General features: G+C 41.0%; 3 protein-coding genes across 4 annotated transcripts; 1 reads left to right on the top strand and 2 right to left on the bottom strand.

The window, feature by feature from the left end:
- Positions 1-115: 115 nt before the first annotated feature.
- LOC128255748 (uncharacterized) lies at positions 116-7,959 on the bottom strand. Of its 2 annotated transcripts, none has more exons than XM_052985484.1 (4): positions 7,622-7,959; positions 5,277-5,632; positions 892-1,119; positions 116-832 (listed from the first exon to the last, which is right to left on the bottom strand). In XM_052985484.1, the coding sequence occupies exons 1-4, from the start codon at positions 7,743-7,745 to the stop codon at positions 344-346; spliced, it is 1,197 nt and encodes a 398-aa protein (XP_052841444.1). In that variant the 5' UTR covers positions 7,746-7,959; the 3' UTR covers positions 116-343. The 2 variants fall into 2 exon arrangements, with proteins under 2 accessions (XP_052841444.1, XP_052841445.1); XM_052985485.1 differs by having other exon boundaries at positions 7,633-7,770.
- On the top strand, positions 1,545-5,275 carry LOC128255750 (uncharacterized). The gene is made up of 5 exons (XM_052985487.1): positions 1,545-1,734; positions 1,810-2,278; positions 2,333-2,622; positions 4,654-4,812; positions 4,870-5,275. Exons 1-5 carry the CDS (start codon positions 1,677-1,679, stop codon positions 5,040-5,042), a joined length of 1,149 nt encoding a protein of 382 aa, XP_052841447.1. The 5' UTR covers positions 1,545-1,676; the 3' UTR covers positions 5,043-5,275.
- A 3,974-nt stretch (positions 7,960-11,933) lies between the features above and the next one.
- On the bottom strand, positions 11,934-17,025 carry LOC128255743 (inositol-3-phosphate synthase). Its single transcript, XM_052985466.1, has 5 exons — positions 16,747-17,025; positions 14,148-14,846; positions 12,841-13,083; positions 12,310-12,774; positions 11,934-12,249 (listed from the first exon to the last, which is right to left on the bottom strand). The coding sequence occupies exons 1-5, from the start codon at positions 16,873-16,875 to the stop codon at positions 12,091-12,093; spliced, it is 1,695 nt and encodes a 564-aa protein (XP_052841426.1). The 5' UTR covers positions 16,876-17,025; the 3' UTR covers positions 11,934-12,090.
- Between the last annotated feature and the right edge of the window lie 1,525 nt (positions 17,026-18,550).

The raw sequence follows: 18,550 nt of genomic DNA, 5'->3' as shown, positions 1-18,550 counted from the left end.
AATGTAAAAAAATAGCACAAAGGTTTTTAGCGCAGTGATATTTAAACTTAAATTATTTCCAGATCTCTGTATCACGGTTAAAAGTCGCACAATTATCAAAGGAATAGTCTGTTGGTTCTTTGGTATCATGGAAGTTTATTCCTATTAAATAGAAAAGGTACAACACTTACAAATTATTCTTATTCATAATGCTCAGTATTCAGCCCGCGCAAAACTCTCCGACAACGACTGTAGTCCTTTCGAATTCACTTTTTTGTGCCGGCAGCAACTCCGTTGCGTTGAAAACTGAGTTCAATTTGTTCTATAGTAGCACTGTGTGATAGCGATAGCGTTTTATTTGCGGCTAGGACCAGCGCAGTTGGTACTTTAGCTTGCGGAGGTGAATCCTTGTCTTGAAGACGAAATCCCAGAGGGGACTGCTGATGCCGTACCCGAGGGTTTGGTGCGAGAAGTGGTGATGGAAGTGGTACCGCTTCATGTGCACGAAGGCCCGGGCGGAGGGATTCCCGTAGTGCAGGTAGTAGTGCATCATGTCGTAGCAAAGGTAACCGGCCAAAGCTCCGGACAGGACCACTCGCGGATGCCACAGGACGAGGCTGAGCGGCGTGTAGATGATCGTGGCGAGCACTGCTCCGGGCAGAGGCGGGAACACCAGCCGCATCGGATCGAAGGGCACCTTGTGGTGCAGTCCGTGGATCATGAAGTGGAACGTGCATAGCCAACTGCCGCTCTTGCTGCTCAGCTTTACGTGGAACACCCAGCGGTGGAGTGTGTACTCCAGGAAGGACCACAGTAGCACACCGAACAAAAAGTAAAATGCGAACACAGCAAGCTGAAAGATGAAAATTGAAGGTTTGGTTACAATTTTATGAGGTTTAGCCATTCGCTAACCTGGCTGCGATCCTGCCAGCTGCTGATCAAGTCCCCCCAGGCACACTTGATGATCACCGGAATCCAGAATGTGGGCACCAACCACCACGGCGTCTTTGTGCACATCTCCAAATACCAAGGACCGAATAGTCGCAGTGGTCTGTCCACCGGCTTGTGCACCCACTCGTCGTAGCACTCCGTTATGTTGGCGATCTGTGGGAGCATTGCCTTGGACCAGTCCACCAAGTGCTGAAATTTGTATAACAGATTTTGGTTTTAATTGGGTAAAGCCATTTTCATAAATGTTAATACGCGGATGTCGTCTATACTGTTATTGTACAGTACATTATGTTAATATTCACTTAACCTGAACAGATAAACAATCTTACTAAAATATATCAAACTAATATTGTGCTAGCTAAAAATGTAAATTTAAATTTCGAAAATAATCAAATATACCCCAAAATCAATCTGAGAAGTGAACTCGAAATAAATATTTACCACGGATTTATTATATCTATTAAAATCTTTGTTTTTCCTAAAAAATGATTTTTTTTTACAATATTCTCGATCCTGAATGCCCTAAATCTTTTTAAGTGTGACCATCCGCAATCGCTGGCCCCGTTACGATATACGAAATACATCGTCTATCGATAAACAGTCACAATTACAAGCAGCTGGTTTAAAATTGTCATTTGAACCTGCCCCATACTTCACATATAACGACGCAGTTTCCGCTCGCCGCAGTCGATAGTAGACACAATAAACTCCAGCCGCCTTGCTGATTGTCTGGGAGCAGGTGGACCATGTCGAATACATCAGTTCGCCCCATTCCCACGCTAAAGGGCATCTTTTCGGTGCCGCGTAAGATATTTTTTTCCAAACAGCCATCGGCCATGGCAACCAGTTAGTATATTGTTTTGGTCTGCGTTCCCACAGGCGTCACACAGTCCCGAAACTTCCTCAAGGAAAACAAGGTGAGCCTGCGGTCGCTGGAGAAGACCACCAGTCAGAAGTTGGCCGCCAAGGAGCCAGTGCGTCCCAAATGGATGCCTCCGCTGCGACGCTCTTCCTCCGAGTTGAGGGAGCCGAAGACGGACAGGCCACCGGCCAGGGCCAAGATCGGGCATCAGAACTCTCTGCAGGGCACTCGAAGCAACTCCCGTTCCCAGCACCAACTGGCACTGGCCATTCCGGCGGAGGGGGAACGATTCGACGGACTGGAGGAACGCAATCCCGCCTTGTATGACCCGTCGGAGAATGTGGAGGCGGAGAGCCTCCTAGAGCCGTCATCAGACCCACCATCCGATCGCTGCCAATCCTGCGGCACCAATCGCAGCTCCACCAGCATCGGCATTCAGACCGAGGACATTACTGACGAGCTGTACCTCACCAATGCACTGAAAAAGTAAGCTCGTTTGGACTGAGTTGAAGGTGCCTGTAGCGTTTGTCTCTCCCTCAGATGCAGTTTCGATGGTGGATCTGTAATCGAGGCGCCACTCACAAAGTACGAGGACAACCGCAGACCCATGCAGTATGAAAACGAGGAGGAGCTGGAGCAGCTGCCGCTCTCTGCCCGCTCCAACTCCTCGAAGCAGAGCCGCTTCCACATGTCCGAGCTCGAGGCCGAGCCCATCAACTACGGCGCCTCGGACGACGAGGCACCACTCAGCGCCCGTAGTCGCTTCACAACGGCCTCTAATGTCACCACCATCACCTCCAAGTCGAAGCGTCGTGAGCACAAACTGGGATGTGAGTATTTCCCTTACCGCAAGAGTTTTCAAGTCAATATTAATAGCCCTAGATCTACACCCTCACAGTCATAGACAAAATTTATACTAAAGACTAAATGGTCTTCCAGCATTAAGACAAGTAATGCTAGTAGAATCAGTCTTCGATATCTTTATAGCTTTAGAGAAAAGTTATGAAAAACACTCTTACACTTGATAAAAAATTTAACTTAATATGATAATGAACATTAATATAATTGCTAATATAACTGGTAGTAAACAAAATACTTGTATCGCTTTGTTGTTATGTATTTTCCGAATGTTTTTTATCATTCATAGCTCTTAACTACTTGTGTTCCGTGGAGTAAAGGAATGGTTAATTAGTTTTTTTAATAGTATATACTTTTCAAAAGTAATTTATTGATTTTATATATATAAATATTTTTGATCAGCATGACAAGACGAGTTAAGTCCCTTTGTTTCTATACCTTTTGCGAGCTCAGCTGAAAATCTAGGTACTTGAAACTTTTGCATTCGTCTTTTTTTAAGAACTCAACGGTCGTCAATATCCTATAGCTGTCATATATCTGTTATTCTGACTATGGGGAACCCTAAAACTTTCCAAGTTGTATTTTTTATACGTACGCCCACGATAGTCCGAATTTATATGAAAACATTAAGGTATTGCTTTCACCCGCTTATAACATGCGCTTTAATGCATTTAAGGCATACATGAAGACATTTGTTGAAAAACGCGTTTTTATACCCTTGCAGAGGGTATTATAATTTCAGTCAGTATACCCTATAAAGTATATATATTCTTGATCAGAATCTCTAGGCGAGTCGATCTAGCCATGTTCGTCTGTCCGTCCGTTTCTACGCAAACTAGTCTCTCAGTTTTAAAGCTATCTCCATGGAACTTTTCCAAAGACTGTCTTTCTATTGCAGGTGGTATATAAGTCGGAACGAGCCTGATCGGACTATAGCATATAGCTCCCATAGGAACAGTCGAAAAAAAAAATAAAAAAAAATTATAACTTTGCTGTGTTTTTTAGTTCTTCGATATATAGTAATGGTTAAATATTTCAGAATTACGATTTAAATTTCATCAAAATCGGACGACTATATCAAATAGCTCCCATAGGAATAATCAAAAAAAAAATACAAAAAAAATTATAACTTTGCTGTTTTTTAATTTTTATATTAGATCTTGGACATATAGTAATGGCTAAATAGTTTAAAATTACGGTTTAAATTTCATCAAAATCGGACGACTATATTATATAGTTCCCATAGAAATAATAAAAATATATAAAATAACTATCTAATAATTGACCTGCAAATCATCCTATGTTTTTCAACATATACGCAAGTAAATCATAATGTTTTAATGTTTTCAAAAATTTAATTCTTGCTTTTTTGCTTCCTTTCTTGTTTTTCACAGATTTAAAAAATACATTTATATTGAAATTGTGTGTTTTTGATTCTTCTTGATTTACTTAACAATCTATCATAACAATCGCTTTTAAGAATTCTGCAGAAAAACAGTTGTCAAATTTTTACCCAAAAACATGCATTATTTTTTAAGATATCTTTTTCGCTCAACAAACAATTATTAAATTGTGATTTTTATTATAGCACTTAAAATGATTACGTTCCCTTGCTGAAACAAGCTTTCGTAATCCTTAACTATCATCCATTTCTTGAAAGGCATTACTTTTTTCTTTATTAACACATAAATGTTAAAAATTAATTATTAGGCATTTGTTATTTATAAAAAAAAAATTATAAAGTGAAAGCCCATTTTACTAGCATTACTTATCTTAAATGATAATGGAATGGACAAATTGATTACAAAAGTAACCCACGTTCAGTAGTATCCAATACAAAAACTAACCCAAAAAGAGTTCATGAGTGACACAGCTTAAAACCTCCTTTGGCGGTACAAAAAATTTGACTTTTAACTTTGCTAAACTTCACTCTTATGTTAAATCATAAAAAAAATAATTAAGCTGTAACTATTCAAAGAATAATTTGTTGGTTGTGTCAACAGCTCGGGATGAGGTGCGCTTGCCGCGATACTTGGAGAAACAGAAGCGCGAAAAGGCCGTGGCCAAGCAGATTGCAGATGCGCAGGAACCCGACTGTCCACGTGGCCATGTGTTGCTCAGCGACCAAGATCGACTGACCCACCTCACCAACGCCCAGAAGCGTGAGTAACACCTATTATAATTAACCATATCCTTGCTAAAACGATGGTTTTTGACAGGCTACGAACAGCTCGTCGATGAGTTAAATCACATGCCCATGACTGCACAGACTTTGCGTGTGCGCAACCGTAAGGCTGAGATCGACAAGGAGCTGACCACCGTTGAGGAGGACATCCGCATCTACTCCAAGGCGAAGGTCTTCGTGCTGGCCAACAAGTCGCGCCAACTGTGAGACCTCGTGTAGCCCCAAACAAATTGAAGCACTCCATCAACTGACTGACTAAGCTACTGGGAACTAGGATTTCCAAAACGAGTGTTCCTTTGAAAACATGCCTTACGTTAATTATATATTTTTTAGCTGAGCCTTGGATCGCAGGCAGTTCCGAAAACATTCTGCCCAGCTCAACGAGCGATCCCAACAGCCAGCCACTACAGTTACAGATTAAAAGCCGCTCAACAAACTCACCTCCATGCTCTCATCCACCTGGTTGTTGTTCTTGTCCTCGGTTTCCCCAGGCCGTTGTCTCACTGCCCCATTGCTGTCCTGGAGCTCGTTGTGGCTTGACTTGGTTTTTGGAGAGTCCTCTGGGTCGATCTTGTACTCCTTCATCAGGTACATGGCTGCATCCGAATGCGGCGGGCTCTTCAAGAAGCGAGCTGTCATGTCCGCGTTCTTGAGACCCTTCAGGGTATTCAGTCCCCCCGGATGTTTGTGCATGAACTTGGACAGGTCGTAGTACTGCTGGCGGTATTTCACGATGAACTTGTCGTTCGCTTCCGCTTCCTTGTGCATATCCATGTCTACGGGCTTCGATTTGGCAACTGCAAAGCGAATAGCAATCGGATTAGGCTGTAGTTCCTTTTCGATCATATTATAGTCACAGGTTAAATACTAACTTAATTACTTTGCGTGCTCACCAGCAACACGATGTCATATTGTTTAACCTCCTATCTTCTGTATCAGTAAGAGCTAATTAATTCTATGATGCCCTCAGCATTTCTGTCAAATCATTTAACATTAAGAGCTGTAAGCTTTTGTAAACAGCATTTTATATTGAATAATTTGAGTACCCCAGGCCACAATTCATTTCAAATAAATAATAATCATAAAAATAAGCAGCTAACAAGACAAAAATCTTGAAAATCAAAACATGTGTATTTTAGCCCCATTTCTATTTATTTATCTATTTTGGGAAAATGGCAAATTCTTTTCAATAACAAATATTTTATTGTGCGAAAATAGTTGTATTTGAACACTTGATCCTGAACACTTTATAACCTTTTAAACTAATTTCAAAACAAAGAGCTTTTTGCAATCATAAGCTATTGGATCCATTGGGTCGGGTAGCATAATATTTTAAACGGTGTTGTGTAGAATTTACCAAAATTTACCTATGTCAAAACCTTTTTGGAATTAAGAACAACTGAAAATCAAAATCGCCCCAGCCGTTCTTAACTAATGAAATATTTTTCACACATTTTAAAAATAAACAGATTTTTAGAAGTTTTTTTTAAGGTAAGCTCTTAACACAAGCTGGTTTCTAATCTGTATTATCATTTACAAAAAAACAACAAAAAAAGTATTCAACAAAAAGTTTGTTTCTAACCCCCTCGCAAATTCGTGGAGAAGCCACTGATTTTACCTTTCGCTTTTTATTGCTATTTATGGATGAAATGGACTTTTGAATCAGAGGAACTTTAATACATGGTGAATATTTAAATATCCAGATTGGTCTGGGAAAGAGCCTAGATTGGCCATACTTGCAGAACATTTGTTTAATTGTTTCGACAATCGATATAATTACAGCGATTATATCAAATCAATTGCAGGGAGCAATTGCAACCTGCATGGCGATGTTCAAATTGCGCGGAAGGTATTCCGCCTATTTGCGGTCAGGGGATGGATGGGGTGGTCTACATCAAGTGAACTTGGCATTCCCATTCCCATAGTGCGCCAGATGTTTCTTTCCGCAGATGAGTGCCCATGTGGGATCCGCACAAACATTTCCATTCTTCGCTAGCCGGGGACTTTGCCTGCTGCCTACGCGCCAAGTTAAGCGTCGCCAGTTCAGCGATGAAGTTGCTCCGTTCATGTAGTTTTCGCTTATCAAAAACTGATAGGAGAGCTTGTAAGCGCGGGGATTTGGGTGGACGAGTGGGTGGAGACGGGTCGTTTGTCAAAGTCGCAAGTGCTAAGTCCCAAATCGGGGTGCTCCGATGGAAGGTGGAGCAGGTGCTCTGACTCAGCCTCGGGCTGGGTCTGGGTCTGGGTCTGGGGCTGGGGCTGTGTCACGTTGATTAATAGTCTATCAGGTCTATCAGACGCATGCATATGCGGATAGGCTGGGCATTGTCTGCCCGACCTCATCGCTCATATCTGCTCGAAGACCTCTCGAACTAACACCCATGGCCGCGACCATTGACGGATACATCAAACGAAGCCTACCACCACTCGTGTTTACACGCGGCTAATGGCTTTCGCGCGGGGAGTGATAATGCTTGTCGCACTGGGAAGCACTGGGCTTTATCTATCCGGGTTAGCTCTGCCCCACTGGCCTCTGGGTTCCGACCGGTCAGGGAGCGGGTCGGAAGCGGTTCGGGAGGTATGTATCTATCTTATCACTGGCGATGACAAAATATTGAAAATGCCCGCGGAAAGATAGTTTACTATCTCAACTAACGGCCGTAACTGGATTCACCCATTTGGACTCCTTGACACATTTCGCACTTTTCCGCGCAGAGCAGCTCGTACTCTTCCGCTTGGCAATTTGCATAATTTTAGACTCTTACACTACGGGATTATTTAATTACCGAAGACGCACTGCTTAGAACAAGATCCCAGGGTCTTGAGAGGGTTTCCAAATCGCCAGCGGAGCCTCAGACCGCACGCAATGGGCAACTCACGACTGAAACATGGCCCACCCACCCAACACATCCGCACCGGCGACGGAGACGCCGACTGCGCGGCTCAGCGCTATCTAGCTCTAGCCTCTAGGTGCTAGTTTCCAGCTCTGCCATCTAGCTTTTAGCCACTAGCCATCGCCACTTCTGGCACTGCCACAAAATAAGCGGACCACGCAGTGTAAGCGATAAGATAAACCTCAACTAAACCTAAATTAGTTCGAGTTCCAGGTGGTGAGCTCTCCGGAGAGAGGACTACCACTGCCCGTACTTGCTTACCGGCTTTTTGGGGTCGACAGGTACCAGCAAACCCTTATCGGCCGAATTGCAAGTCACCATATAGTCCGCTTTCGCGGTGTGTTCCAATTTTGCTACACAATCCTGACGTAGATCTCGATAACAAGAAACCAGCGGGTGGGCAAGTATTTCGGGAGTCGTTATCAGGATTCGAATAGCCATGTTAAAAGATATTCCCAAATGAGTCACCACGGGTTAGGGTTTTGATTTGGGCAATTTGAAATGAATCACCGCCGATCCTGATTGACAAATTTGTAAGATAAGTTGCCAAAAGAGATTTGTGTGTAATTTAAAACTAAAATGAAGACTTAAATTTATTTGTAATGTCACACATTTCGTAAGATTTAATGGTGTTGACTTTAAATCGTACTATTTAAGTTACAGATTCCATTGAAATTAGTATTCGAATTAGTCGAAACTGGCCGATTTAGAAGACTTTATGATACAGATATCATGGTATAGAAATGAATTGGAGAATCGTTGTATGGTAACCTATAACTCGATAATTTGCTTTGGCATATGGCTTATATGTTTCGATTTTGGGAAAATCGAAGGACTTTTTAAAATACAACTGTTAAAAAAACATTACGACTACATGAACTCATTTAGTGTGGATTTAAATTAACATTTTGTTTAACATTAAGACAATAGCTGCCATAGGAACGTACGAAAAACTAATAAAAAAAACCGTTATAACAATTTTGTATGTTGTTATTTTTTATAAAAAAAAAAGGACGACTTTATCATATCGTGGCTTCCATATATCAATCATATCGTATCAATCAATTAATATACAAATCTGGAAAAAACTTTCATAGCCTCGTTATAAATAGCTACTGGTACAAAAGATAAGTTGAATTATATATACATTTTTTCCATAACTGGAAGAATATATTTACTTCGGCTTTTCTAAGCTTCATGTTTTGAATTAAAAAAAAGATACGAACGCAAGTTCCAGTAAAGTTGTTTTAAGAATCACGTTCATAGTCTGTGTTTTATTTGTTTGAACTCCTTTGAGAGTTTTAGCTTTTTTTTTTACTGATAATTAAAAAGGTATACATAAACTAAACTAAGCTAAATATTAAATCAAAATTTTTTTTAAAACAATTTATTTATTTTTTTTTTTATTTTTTTAGTACGTCTCAAAACATTTAACAGTAAAGGTTTATTTAAAACGCAACGGACATATGGAACATTATAGATTTTAAGCCAACTCCAAACATTTAAAAGTATTTAGCAGTTCAAACTATCTAAGCTTTTTTTATATTTATGGGAATCGGATCACAGAGATATGTGGTTCTCCCTTGTGACTTTAATTAATCTTAGTCTATCCAAGAAGTCTATTGAGTGGTTAGCGATGGGGACCAAGTGGAAGTATGCTCAAGCCACAATAACCAGCAACATGAACCGAAGGTGAATTTGTAAGGCATCGCTTTGGGTTGAAAAACCGCGAAGTAACCCAGTTATTTTATATATCTTATAGTATACACCGACTATTGCATTGAGATAAAAATTCCCTGGTACATAAAAAATTCAAATAAATAATAAACATATTTATAGGGGCCACAGAAATGTCAGTCTGTGCCAACAACTTGACGTTAAGGGGCCGAGCCAAGCCCTGTGGCAACCTGTTATTGTCTATCGCAGGGGACTATATCGGAGAATATAGTTAATTATAAGTGCATCAATCGCCTTCACAGTTGGAGTATCGACTGAGCCGGACGGAACCGTATTGATTGACTTGAGTGCTGGGTCCCTCCGATAAGGTCCAAACGAGTTGAGCAGAAACTAATTACTCTCCGATGTGCCAAAGATATCAATATCAATCAGGAGGGGAATACGCTTTACTGGTAAGCCCAACTACGTAATAGAGGATAAAACACTCGCCGAATTTGAAGGATAGTCCATTTGGGGTCACAAAAACTCATTTCTCTTGCTTTCAAAACAAAGTTTATACTATGTAACTGGTATTCTATTTAACTGACACTAATAACCGTCGTAATAAAATAATATTAGGTAATTGTAAGCCTAACCATTGAAAATAGTGTATACAATTGATTTGCATGTAATTAAATTAACGACGTTTTCACTTCAGAAACTCGAAGTATTGGCTAAAATTTTTTATAACAATAAATACTTTTTTTATTACGATAAAAATTGAAAAAAAAATGGTTTTTAATAGTAATAAAAGCCAAACTTATGGCATTGAATGAAAGAAAACTTTGACTAATAGTGTACACAAGTAAATTTTATTTAACTGATATTGAAAAGTGTTACTACCTTAAGGTTCTGTTGGTAAGTGCAATAATCTTGATATCTACAATTAGGATCTACTAAATTTCGATATCGCAGCAGATGGACAAATAACAAGTTTATGGATACCCCTTATCCCAGGGTCTTATCAAACTTATATGGAACACATATGGAGATGAGCGCGTGAAAAACTTTCTCAATTGGAAAAGCAGATAATTGTGGCATACTCGAATACGGGTAACATTTTTAGTTGCAATTATATTATAATTACAATAATTTCTATCCCTGAGGCTGAAATAAAGCAGGTTATCTGCTTAAAAGATTGATCTTTGGTGCCCTAGCTGCCAATATTAGTATAATAATCGTCCCAATAAAAATTTCTTTTTTTTTGCATCTGCATCATTAAAAGTTTAAAAATCAATTATATATTTTTTAAATATTTAAAATGCTTTATGCTAACTCCAAACGGCTCTTCAGTGTATGCATAATTAAATGTTTTGCAATTAATTTGTATTTTATGAGTATGTGAAGATGCAGCATACTTTTGGGCTTCAGTGGGCTGCATAAAACATTCAAAACTGCCTCCTCCTTCAAATTAAGTTCATACTTAAAACCGCGATTCTCGAAAACTAAAGCAAAGGAATCACTTCAATTCCAGAGGCTACCCAAAAGGAATTCTAAGGCCATTACGAAAAAAAGCATGATATTTTAAGTTTTTGTCGATATTTTTTAAAAGATAAGAAATATATTAATTTTGTGGCATGTAAGAAGACGTTTTATATGTATTGACATAGCCGTGTCCGTTTATCCGTCCGTTTTTACGAATCTAGTCTCTCAGTTTAGAATTTCTTTTTATTGCAGGTAGTTTATAAGTCGGACCGGATCGAATCGAATCGAAAAATTGTAAAATCTAAACTTCGTTGCTTTTTTAACATATACGCTTACATTCTGATAATTAGTTTTTTTTTTTAATTCAGAAACATTTTATTTGTATTCCTTTAAATTGTTTGGTAGCTACCATAAGAACAATCGATTATAATTATATATATAAATTATAAATTATATCTTTAGCAAATACGCATAAGCCCCAAGAAATAAAAAAAGGTTGATTTTAATTTAATAATAATTTGACGACTATCATATATCTTTCATGGAAAAGAAAAAAAAAAGAAATGACAAGAAAATCGTCCTATGTAACTTCGTTTTTTTTTTTCAACAGATACGCAGATAAATAAATGACACAAATTAGATTTGTCTCAGAATTCTGTAGCAGCCAGAGTTTAAGAGAGACTTATATTTGACTCGCTTAAAATGATGTCGCCGTAAAGCATGCTATAATTTTCAGGTTTTACTCCTGGTCTTGCTCCCTTTTTTTAAAGCCTGACATGCAAGTCGTATGGGTACTCAAATAAACCAAAGGGACCACACAGATCAAGTCTGATTTCAATTTAAGTTATGCCCTGCCAGTATTGAAGCTCTAGGTACCTACACTTCTAATGACGGAAAAATAATTTTCTATTAAAGTTGGTTGTTTTAGATCACTGAGAAATAGGTAACATTTAGCTTCCTTCTTGTTTAATTGTCCAACAAACCTCTAGTATTGTCTTTGAAGGTGTAAGTTATTGCCACTTTGATTCAGCACAAAAACCTTAAGCAATAAGAAGTAAATACGTTGTGGTTCAGACAAGTGTCCGTTAAGCATTTTTGTATTTTAACGATTCAGTTAGTAATAATAGCTTAAGCCTAGTTTGTAATTTATTCAATTAAAACCATATATATTCAAATTATATATTTCCGATGGGAAATTAATTTCCTGTAGGTGCCCCGCATCAGTGGCCATTCCCGTTGGCAGCCAGCTTGGCGGATCCGTTGCTGTGTCCATTGGCTTGGATCTTCTTGCCATTGGTTGCCGATTCCACGGCGCAGGACTGGCCCAGGGTCTTGGCCCTCTTCACGGGCGGCTCATTCGTAATGGTGGCGAAGTCGAACTGTGAATATAGAGGGTATTAGGGATCCTCCAGCACTGGTGATTGACAGATCCTGCTTACCCGCTGCTCCAGGGTCATGTGTGAGATGGGTGGCAGACCGATGCATCCGCGCAGGATGTTCTCGATGGCGGCGCGCTGGCGGAAGAGCGAGTTGACCACCTGGGAGCCCTGTGGCACCAGAGGCGCCTTGCACAGGTAGCTCAGCAAGGAGAGGACCGGCTTAAAGGGGACCCACGGGGCGGACTGCTCCGCACTGCGTAGCTGGATGCGTGTGCTCAGCTCCCCGAGAATCACCAGGTCAAGGATCAGGGGAGTGGCCAGCAGCGAGTCCTCGCACGTGTTGTGAATCACCAGGGTGTTGTGGCCGCCCATCATGATCTCCGAGGTGTACTCGTCCATGGCCCGCTTGCTGTCGCCCACGTAGGGAACGTACTTGATGACCACCACGTGGTCGGGGTGCTCCTCGGGTCCGTACAACAGCCTGTTGGAGGCCACCATGTCGTCCACTACATTGCTTTTCGAAATCTGCCGGCGAAGAAGGAAGTGTGTTTAATGACAGACAGCCCTCGGGGGAATTCTCCGGACGCTTACCTCCTTGGAGCGGAACTGCTGGGGAGCGGACAGATTCTTTCCGTCGTTGTTGCCCAGGTGATTGTAGCTGGCGATGGACACCGGCTTGATTCCAGCTCCCACTAGGAAGTCCACCAGCACACTCTTGATCTTCGTCTGGCCGGACTTGAAATCATCGCCGGCAATGAAGACCTTCTTTTCCTCGGCCAATTGGATGAGTCCGGGCACAAAGGTGTTCTGCGGCGAACCGTTGATGTACGTGCACTGCGCGATGGATGGAGCATAAAGAACAAATGAAATACGTTTTAATAAAGCCGATTAAAAAGTGTAGGAAACCACTGATTTTATAAAAATGTGTTTTATGTGAAACTTATGTCCTGTCCGCCGTTTAGTCCTTTCGTATGTCTGTTTCTACGCAAAGTAGTATCTCACTTCTAAAGCTATATGGATAAAGCTTTCCCAAAAGTCATTTTTCCATTGCAGGTAGGACATAAGTCGGAACAGACCGGATCGGACGACTTCATCATATAGCGTCCATTGAATCAATCGAGTTCCCCCGACTGTTAGATACCCATTAATAAGCTTACAAATTTCAAACTAAAAATTGCCCCACAAAACAAAGGGGGTTCGGGTGGCGCCATCTGCCGAATTTCATTGCCAATACTAGAGACAAAGAGTGTACAGCACCCCCACTCCCCGCTAACAGTTCCATCACTCTGTCTTTCACAACGGACCTATCTGATGAGCATTGGATAGTGTTTTGCCGACAGAGTAGCGGCAGAGCGGAGCCAGAGGATTTAATAACTCAATAACTTCTGAAGTAATAGCACGATTTAAAAAATGTTTTGTCTACCGATATATATGACCGATACACACATATACATCCATATAACTAATCTCTATTATGTGACTTTCGCGTTTTGTCGGCGTTTAAGTGGGCGTGGCCACGTGCGTAGGCATAACTAGAGACTGCATTCACAAATCTGTAACTTTTATAGTTTCCAAGATCTTAACGTTTATACGGACAGGCGGACGAACAGACACGCAGACGGACATGGCTAGATCGACACGCCTATTGAACCTGATCAAGAATATATCTACTTGCTAATTGATATACTTGCTAATATACGATAACAATATTATCTTTTATTCCAAGAGTAACGGGCTTATAAAGTATAACTTCCCTTTAAAATCTAAATATGTATAGTCGTCTGATAGAATATTAAATGTTTGTAATGGCTGTAAGAGTTCCTTGCTTTTTTCTTGTTTTCAACAGTTTTTATTCAACTAAATTGATAGTTAAACCCCATTAAACATGCGGTACTCACCCCCTCGTCGATGCTGGCCATTGCGAAGATAGTGGACGGCGACACCTCCGAGTGGTTTGCCTTCAGGGAGGCGAGGAGTTCCTGGCTGGTGGTGTTCAGCCCAGCCTTGACATCGGAGAAGCGCTCCGTGTTGGCGGTCCACAGCACGATGACGGAATCCACGCCACTGCTTTCGCGGAAGTCGCGTATGTCCTTCCGGATCTGCTCGTACTGCTCCAGTCGCGATCCGCGAATCACATTGTCGGCCCGATCCGACTGGTTGGCCGCGATGAAGTCCGGGTCGTAGATGGAGGGCCGAGGCCGCAGCTGGGCTAGCTGGTCGTACAGCTGGTCCTGCAGAGCCACGTCCAGGACCTCGGCCCGGCGCATGGCGTCGCCCAAGTGCAGACCGCTGATGTCCCAGCCATCCACGACAATGTTGTCGGGCTCCACCATGGGCAGCAGCTCCTTCATGGGCACATAGACGTCGCCGCCGGTCTCATCAGAGCCGATGAACACGGTGGAGGCCTGGGTGATGGAGCCGAACCAGTTGGCCTCCTGGATGCCCGTCCGCTTGCGCCACTTCAGCTGGCGGCGATTGGCCTCCAGGGCGGCGGTCAGCGTGGAGCCGTTGTTGCCGCCCCATCCCACCAGCATCACGCCCAGCTTGGGCACCTGGCGACCAGTGCGAATCTTCAGCGACGTCGTTTGTGGGTGCACCTGCAAGATCGCATAGAGATTAGCTTCGATTAGGATCGGCATGGCACAACCCGTTTGGTCTTATAATAGGTCCGGCCACCTTATCGATACAGCCAGCACCCCAGTCAGGTAGCCGCATAAATTATGATCGCCTGATTTCTGCGACGCGAACCTGATTAATACCCCATTCGTGTTTTTTGGCAGTTGGGGATATCGGTTATAGGGGGTCCCTTGGCAACAGATGTCTTTGATTAGATTGATAAAAATCTATGGTGATAAATACAATAATTTTGCCAGATGTTCTCCGAGAAGTGCCAAGAAAATAGAAGTACACCCCTAATCCTAGTTAACACCAATTTGAGGGAGATTGTTTACTGTACTCATAAAATTCAGGCAGAAAAAGTGAAAAATGTAATTCGTTTTCTTTAAGTCCGCTTCCTTTTTTTCTACATTTTTAAAGCTTACTCAGACAAGTTTGCATTATTTCTAAAATCAAACAGGTGTTTACTTCCGTAATTTATTTAATTTTATCGAAATATATTGTTTACATTAAGAGGTAGACAAAGTTCTTATATCGCATTTGTGCCTGATGTTTAGTTTAGCAGTTCTTGCCAGATTTTCGCCGAGTCAACGTGCTCTTTGATTTGAGACACAAATAAAAACTGATGAATAAGTAATGATAATGATGATGATGATTGCATTTATAATTTGACAACGTGTTCAAAGTCCACCAAGAATTTGGGCAAAAGCCGGCCGGCGAAATAACATGGGGCTCTCTTATAGACCGGCAAAGAGAGCCGATTTCTCTTGGGAGTGCTCTCTTAGTGGACGTCGCCTGACAGTGACCTTGGGGCGCAGCAAGTGTCTGCTGGGTGGGGGTGGTAGAGGCAGTGGCACCCACATGGATGTAAACAGAGCACGTACCGCAACCACAATCGCTTGGAAATGGGCTATCGGGTTTCTATTTGGGTTCACTTGTCATCCCTATTTGTTTAGAGTCCATTTAATAACTCGAAAAGGCGCCTGCGCGCAGAATCACGCCACCCGCTGTCCAAAATAATGACGATATATCAGTCGTACTTATCGTCATCTGTTTCTCCGAATAATCAATAAACTTCAGCTGTAACGCCGTGTGTAAGTAAGTGAGTGAGGCACCGCCCCCGTTTATCGCTATATTTATCTACCGCGAATCGGGGAGTGGGCATTTGGGACTCCGGGAATTTGGCACAGTTCCTTCCTTTTTAGATAATGGAAAATTTCTCTAACCCTACACTTGAAAAAACTAATGCGTGTGTTTTGTTTGCCATAAATTAGTAATGGAAAATAATTTTAGAGTTAACTAGGTACGTTGACAAAACAAAAATAAAAAGCTTAGAATGCATAGAGAAAGAAAAAACTAATTTGTTTTATTTGAACCTTTTTTTTTGTAATATTATGGAAAATATAGCACATATATATCACTATTTCTTAAGTGAATTTATATTTAAATTTGAATAAATAAAAACATTTAAATTTAATGATACTTTTTTACTCAAATCTAGAGAACTATAATTTATGGCTAAGATAACTAGGTGTTTTCTAGATTTCTGCTTTGGAATTTTTGTAAAAGTCCCTTAGAAAAACTATCATAAACTTGAATATTTAAACCCATTATATTTTGATTCCTTACATCTTTGCAAGTAACAACAAACTTTTGAAATTGGATATTTTTAGGCACCCAGTTGAAGGCATATTATTCTCTGAGTGCTGGCGAGTGCGCATTTGAGCGGGAAGCATTGGAAAAGTTCAATGTGAAGGTCAGCGCGGCAGCCGGAAAATGGGCTTTTCGCACCCAATTCAATATCATTCAAATGGATGCTGACAACGAACAACTGGCTGGTGGCCGCGGTTCGGGGAGAAGTCCCCTGGTAATGGGACTTACCTGTAGCTGTCCATCGGCGGTACGCTTGACATGCGATGTCTGGTAATCGTAGTCGGTTGTAATGAACTCATCATCCACCTGCACTTTCGGGGAGACGACTTCCAGCGTCGAGTTGTTGGTGGGCTTCATTCTCTTTTCGTTTTTTGCCAACACTGTCGTCTTGTCAATTAGCGCGTTTTAATGCGATTTGCTTCTGGAATTTCTCGGGTTCGGGAGCGCGGTTCTGGAGACTGCGTTGTGGTCGAGGCAAAAGTTCGCGGCGAATGACTCGGCTGAGTGGGAAGCGGTCCGCTTTTATACGCTCCCGGCACTCTCTTGACTTTCGCTCAGGCGCTCTCCCTTGCGCTCTGCGGCGCACTTAAGGGAACCAGACGATATCGGAAATTTTCCGGCACGCGTGGGATTTCTCAATCAGCTCCGCTGAGTCCTGCTTTCCCTCTCTTTTCCTCGCCGTAGATCGCAATTCACCTATTTCCATAGTTCATGGGGTGGCCAATTGAGTGTTAATTCAAGGGAATGGTTAGGCTACGGAAAGTTTTCGCTTTCTCTTATTCCCCTTAAATTAAGAGATGACTCTTGGTTCACTATTAATTTTGGTAGTAATTATATAAACAATTCGTGCTTCGATTCCTACTAGCACTAAGTGTTTAATCCTTAAATACATAGAAAAATTTAGAATAAATAAATGTTTTAAAATTTAGGTTAATAAAATAGTTTTACTTTTGAATAACACCAGAATTATAATAATATAAAATAAGTCAATTAATACCTTTCGTTAAAAAACTTGGTGGTATGTGACTGCAATTGGAAAATTACTGATTTTACATTTAAGTCAGGCAGTTTTAGCCTTTAAATTCGGAATCATACAGTTTTTATCAATAAGCGGGGCAGAACGTGATCCACCTATTTAAGGATCTCGGTACAGATCACATTACCATGGTTTGCAAATGGATAGAACGACTTTATAAAGACTTAAAACCATTTTTTTTCGTTACAAATGCAAATCATAAATCAAGCCCTTGAAAAAATGTGGATTACCGTAGCAACCCGTTAGGTTTGTATTTAAAAAAATATTTAAGTGTCCGCATTTGAAATCCATTTTTACAGCTGGATCCAGTGGTCTTAAAACATGGACCAAGAGTTATCCTAAATTGAAAAAAAAAATATTTTATTTTAATGAATGAGCGAAGGAAATAAATTCAAAAATATAAGTTATTTCGCATAACTTTTATCGGTTTTTCATTCAGTAGATTTAAGAGTATTTACTCTAATAAAACCACTTTTAATTTTAAGTGAATACTGTACTGAAAGTCGAGCTAAATGGCCAGAGGCCCCAACTGTCAAAGCCTACATACATATACCCCCGAAATATTGATCGCATTGATTGGGGAGTCTATGTAGGACTATTTAACTTCTTTTTAAAACAATAAAAATATATATTTCAGTTTCAAAAGCAGTGTTACCTGGTCAAAGCCTAGATCACAAGCAAACTAGTCAGTCCTAAAGTCACCAACTACTATTTCCGCTTTCGGACTTTAACAATTTGATCGGAATTTAGAAGCAGATTTGTCAATTCCCCGGTACAATCTACCAGTTTTCTTCCGCACGCTCAGATAGAAGACCACGTGATTTACACTTGGTTTGGTTGGAGGGCAGGCCATACGGCTTCCTCGAATCTTCTGGAAGCCAGATGCAGGCGACACTTCTTAGAACTTTCCATTATTGTAGTCAATTGAGTGCGAAGCGAGCTCGAATTACCATTTGTTGATCAATCAATGTAGTGGGCTGGTCCGTTTACACGTCC

Source organism: Drosophila gunungcola (genome assembly GCF_025200985.1).
Source record: "Drosophila gunungcola strain Sukarami chromosome 2R unlocalized genomic scaffold, Dgunungcola_SK_2 000012F, whole genome shotgun sequence".
Taxonomy (NCBI): domain Eukaryota; kingdom Metazoa; phylum Arthropoda; class Insecta; order Diptera; family Drosophilidae; genus Drosophila; species Drosophila gunungcola.
This window is presented reverse-complemented; position numbering and strand designations above follow the sequence as displayed.

Coding starts and splice junctions, on each gene's coding strand:
- LOC128255748 (XM_052985484.1), bottom strand. CDS start 7,745: ATGTGTTGGGTGGGTGGGCCATGTTTCAGTCGTGAGTTGCCCATTGCG. Junction 1,120..5,276: donor AGGTGGATGAGAGCATGGAG/GTGAGTTTGTTG, acceptor TACAAATTTCAG/CACTTGGTGGACTGGTCCAA. Junction 833..891: donor GCTGGCAGGATCGCAGCCAG/GTTAGCGAATGG, acceptor TTCATCTTTCAG/CTTGCTGTGTTCGCATTTTA.
- LOC128255743 (XM_052985466.1), bottom strand. CDS start 16,875: ATGAAGCCCACCAACAACTCGACGCTGGAAGTCGTCTCCCCGAAAGTG. Junction 13,084..14,147: donor TGGCCAGCATCGACGAGGGG/GTGAGTACCGCA, acceptor TCCATCGCGCAG/TGCACGTACATCAACGGTTC. Junction 12,250..12,309: donor ACATGACCCTGGAGCAGCGG/GTAAGCAGGATC, acceptor CTATATTCACAG/TTCGACTTCGCCACCATTAC.
- LOC128255750 (XM_052985487.1), top strand. CDS start 1,677: ATGTCGAATACATCAGTTCGCCCCATTCCCACGCTAAAGGGCATCTTT. Junction 2,623..4,653: donor TCGTGAGCACAAACTGGGAT/GTGAGTATTTCC, acceptor TTGTGTCAACAG/CTCGGGATGAGGTGCGCTTG. Junction 4,813..4,869: donor CCTCACCAACGCCCAGAAGC/GTGAGTAACACC, acceptor GGTTTTTGACAG/GCTACGAACAGCTCGTCGAT.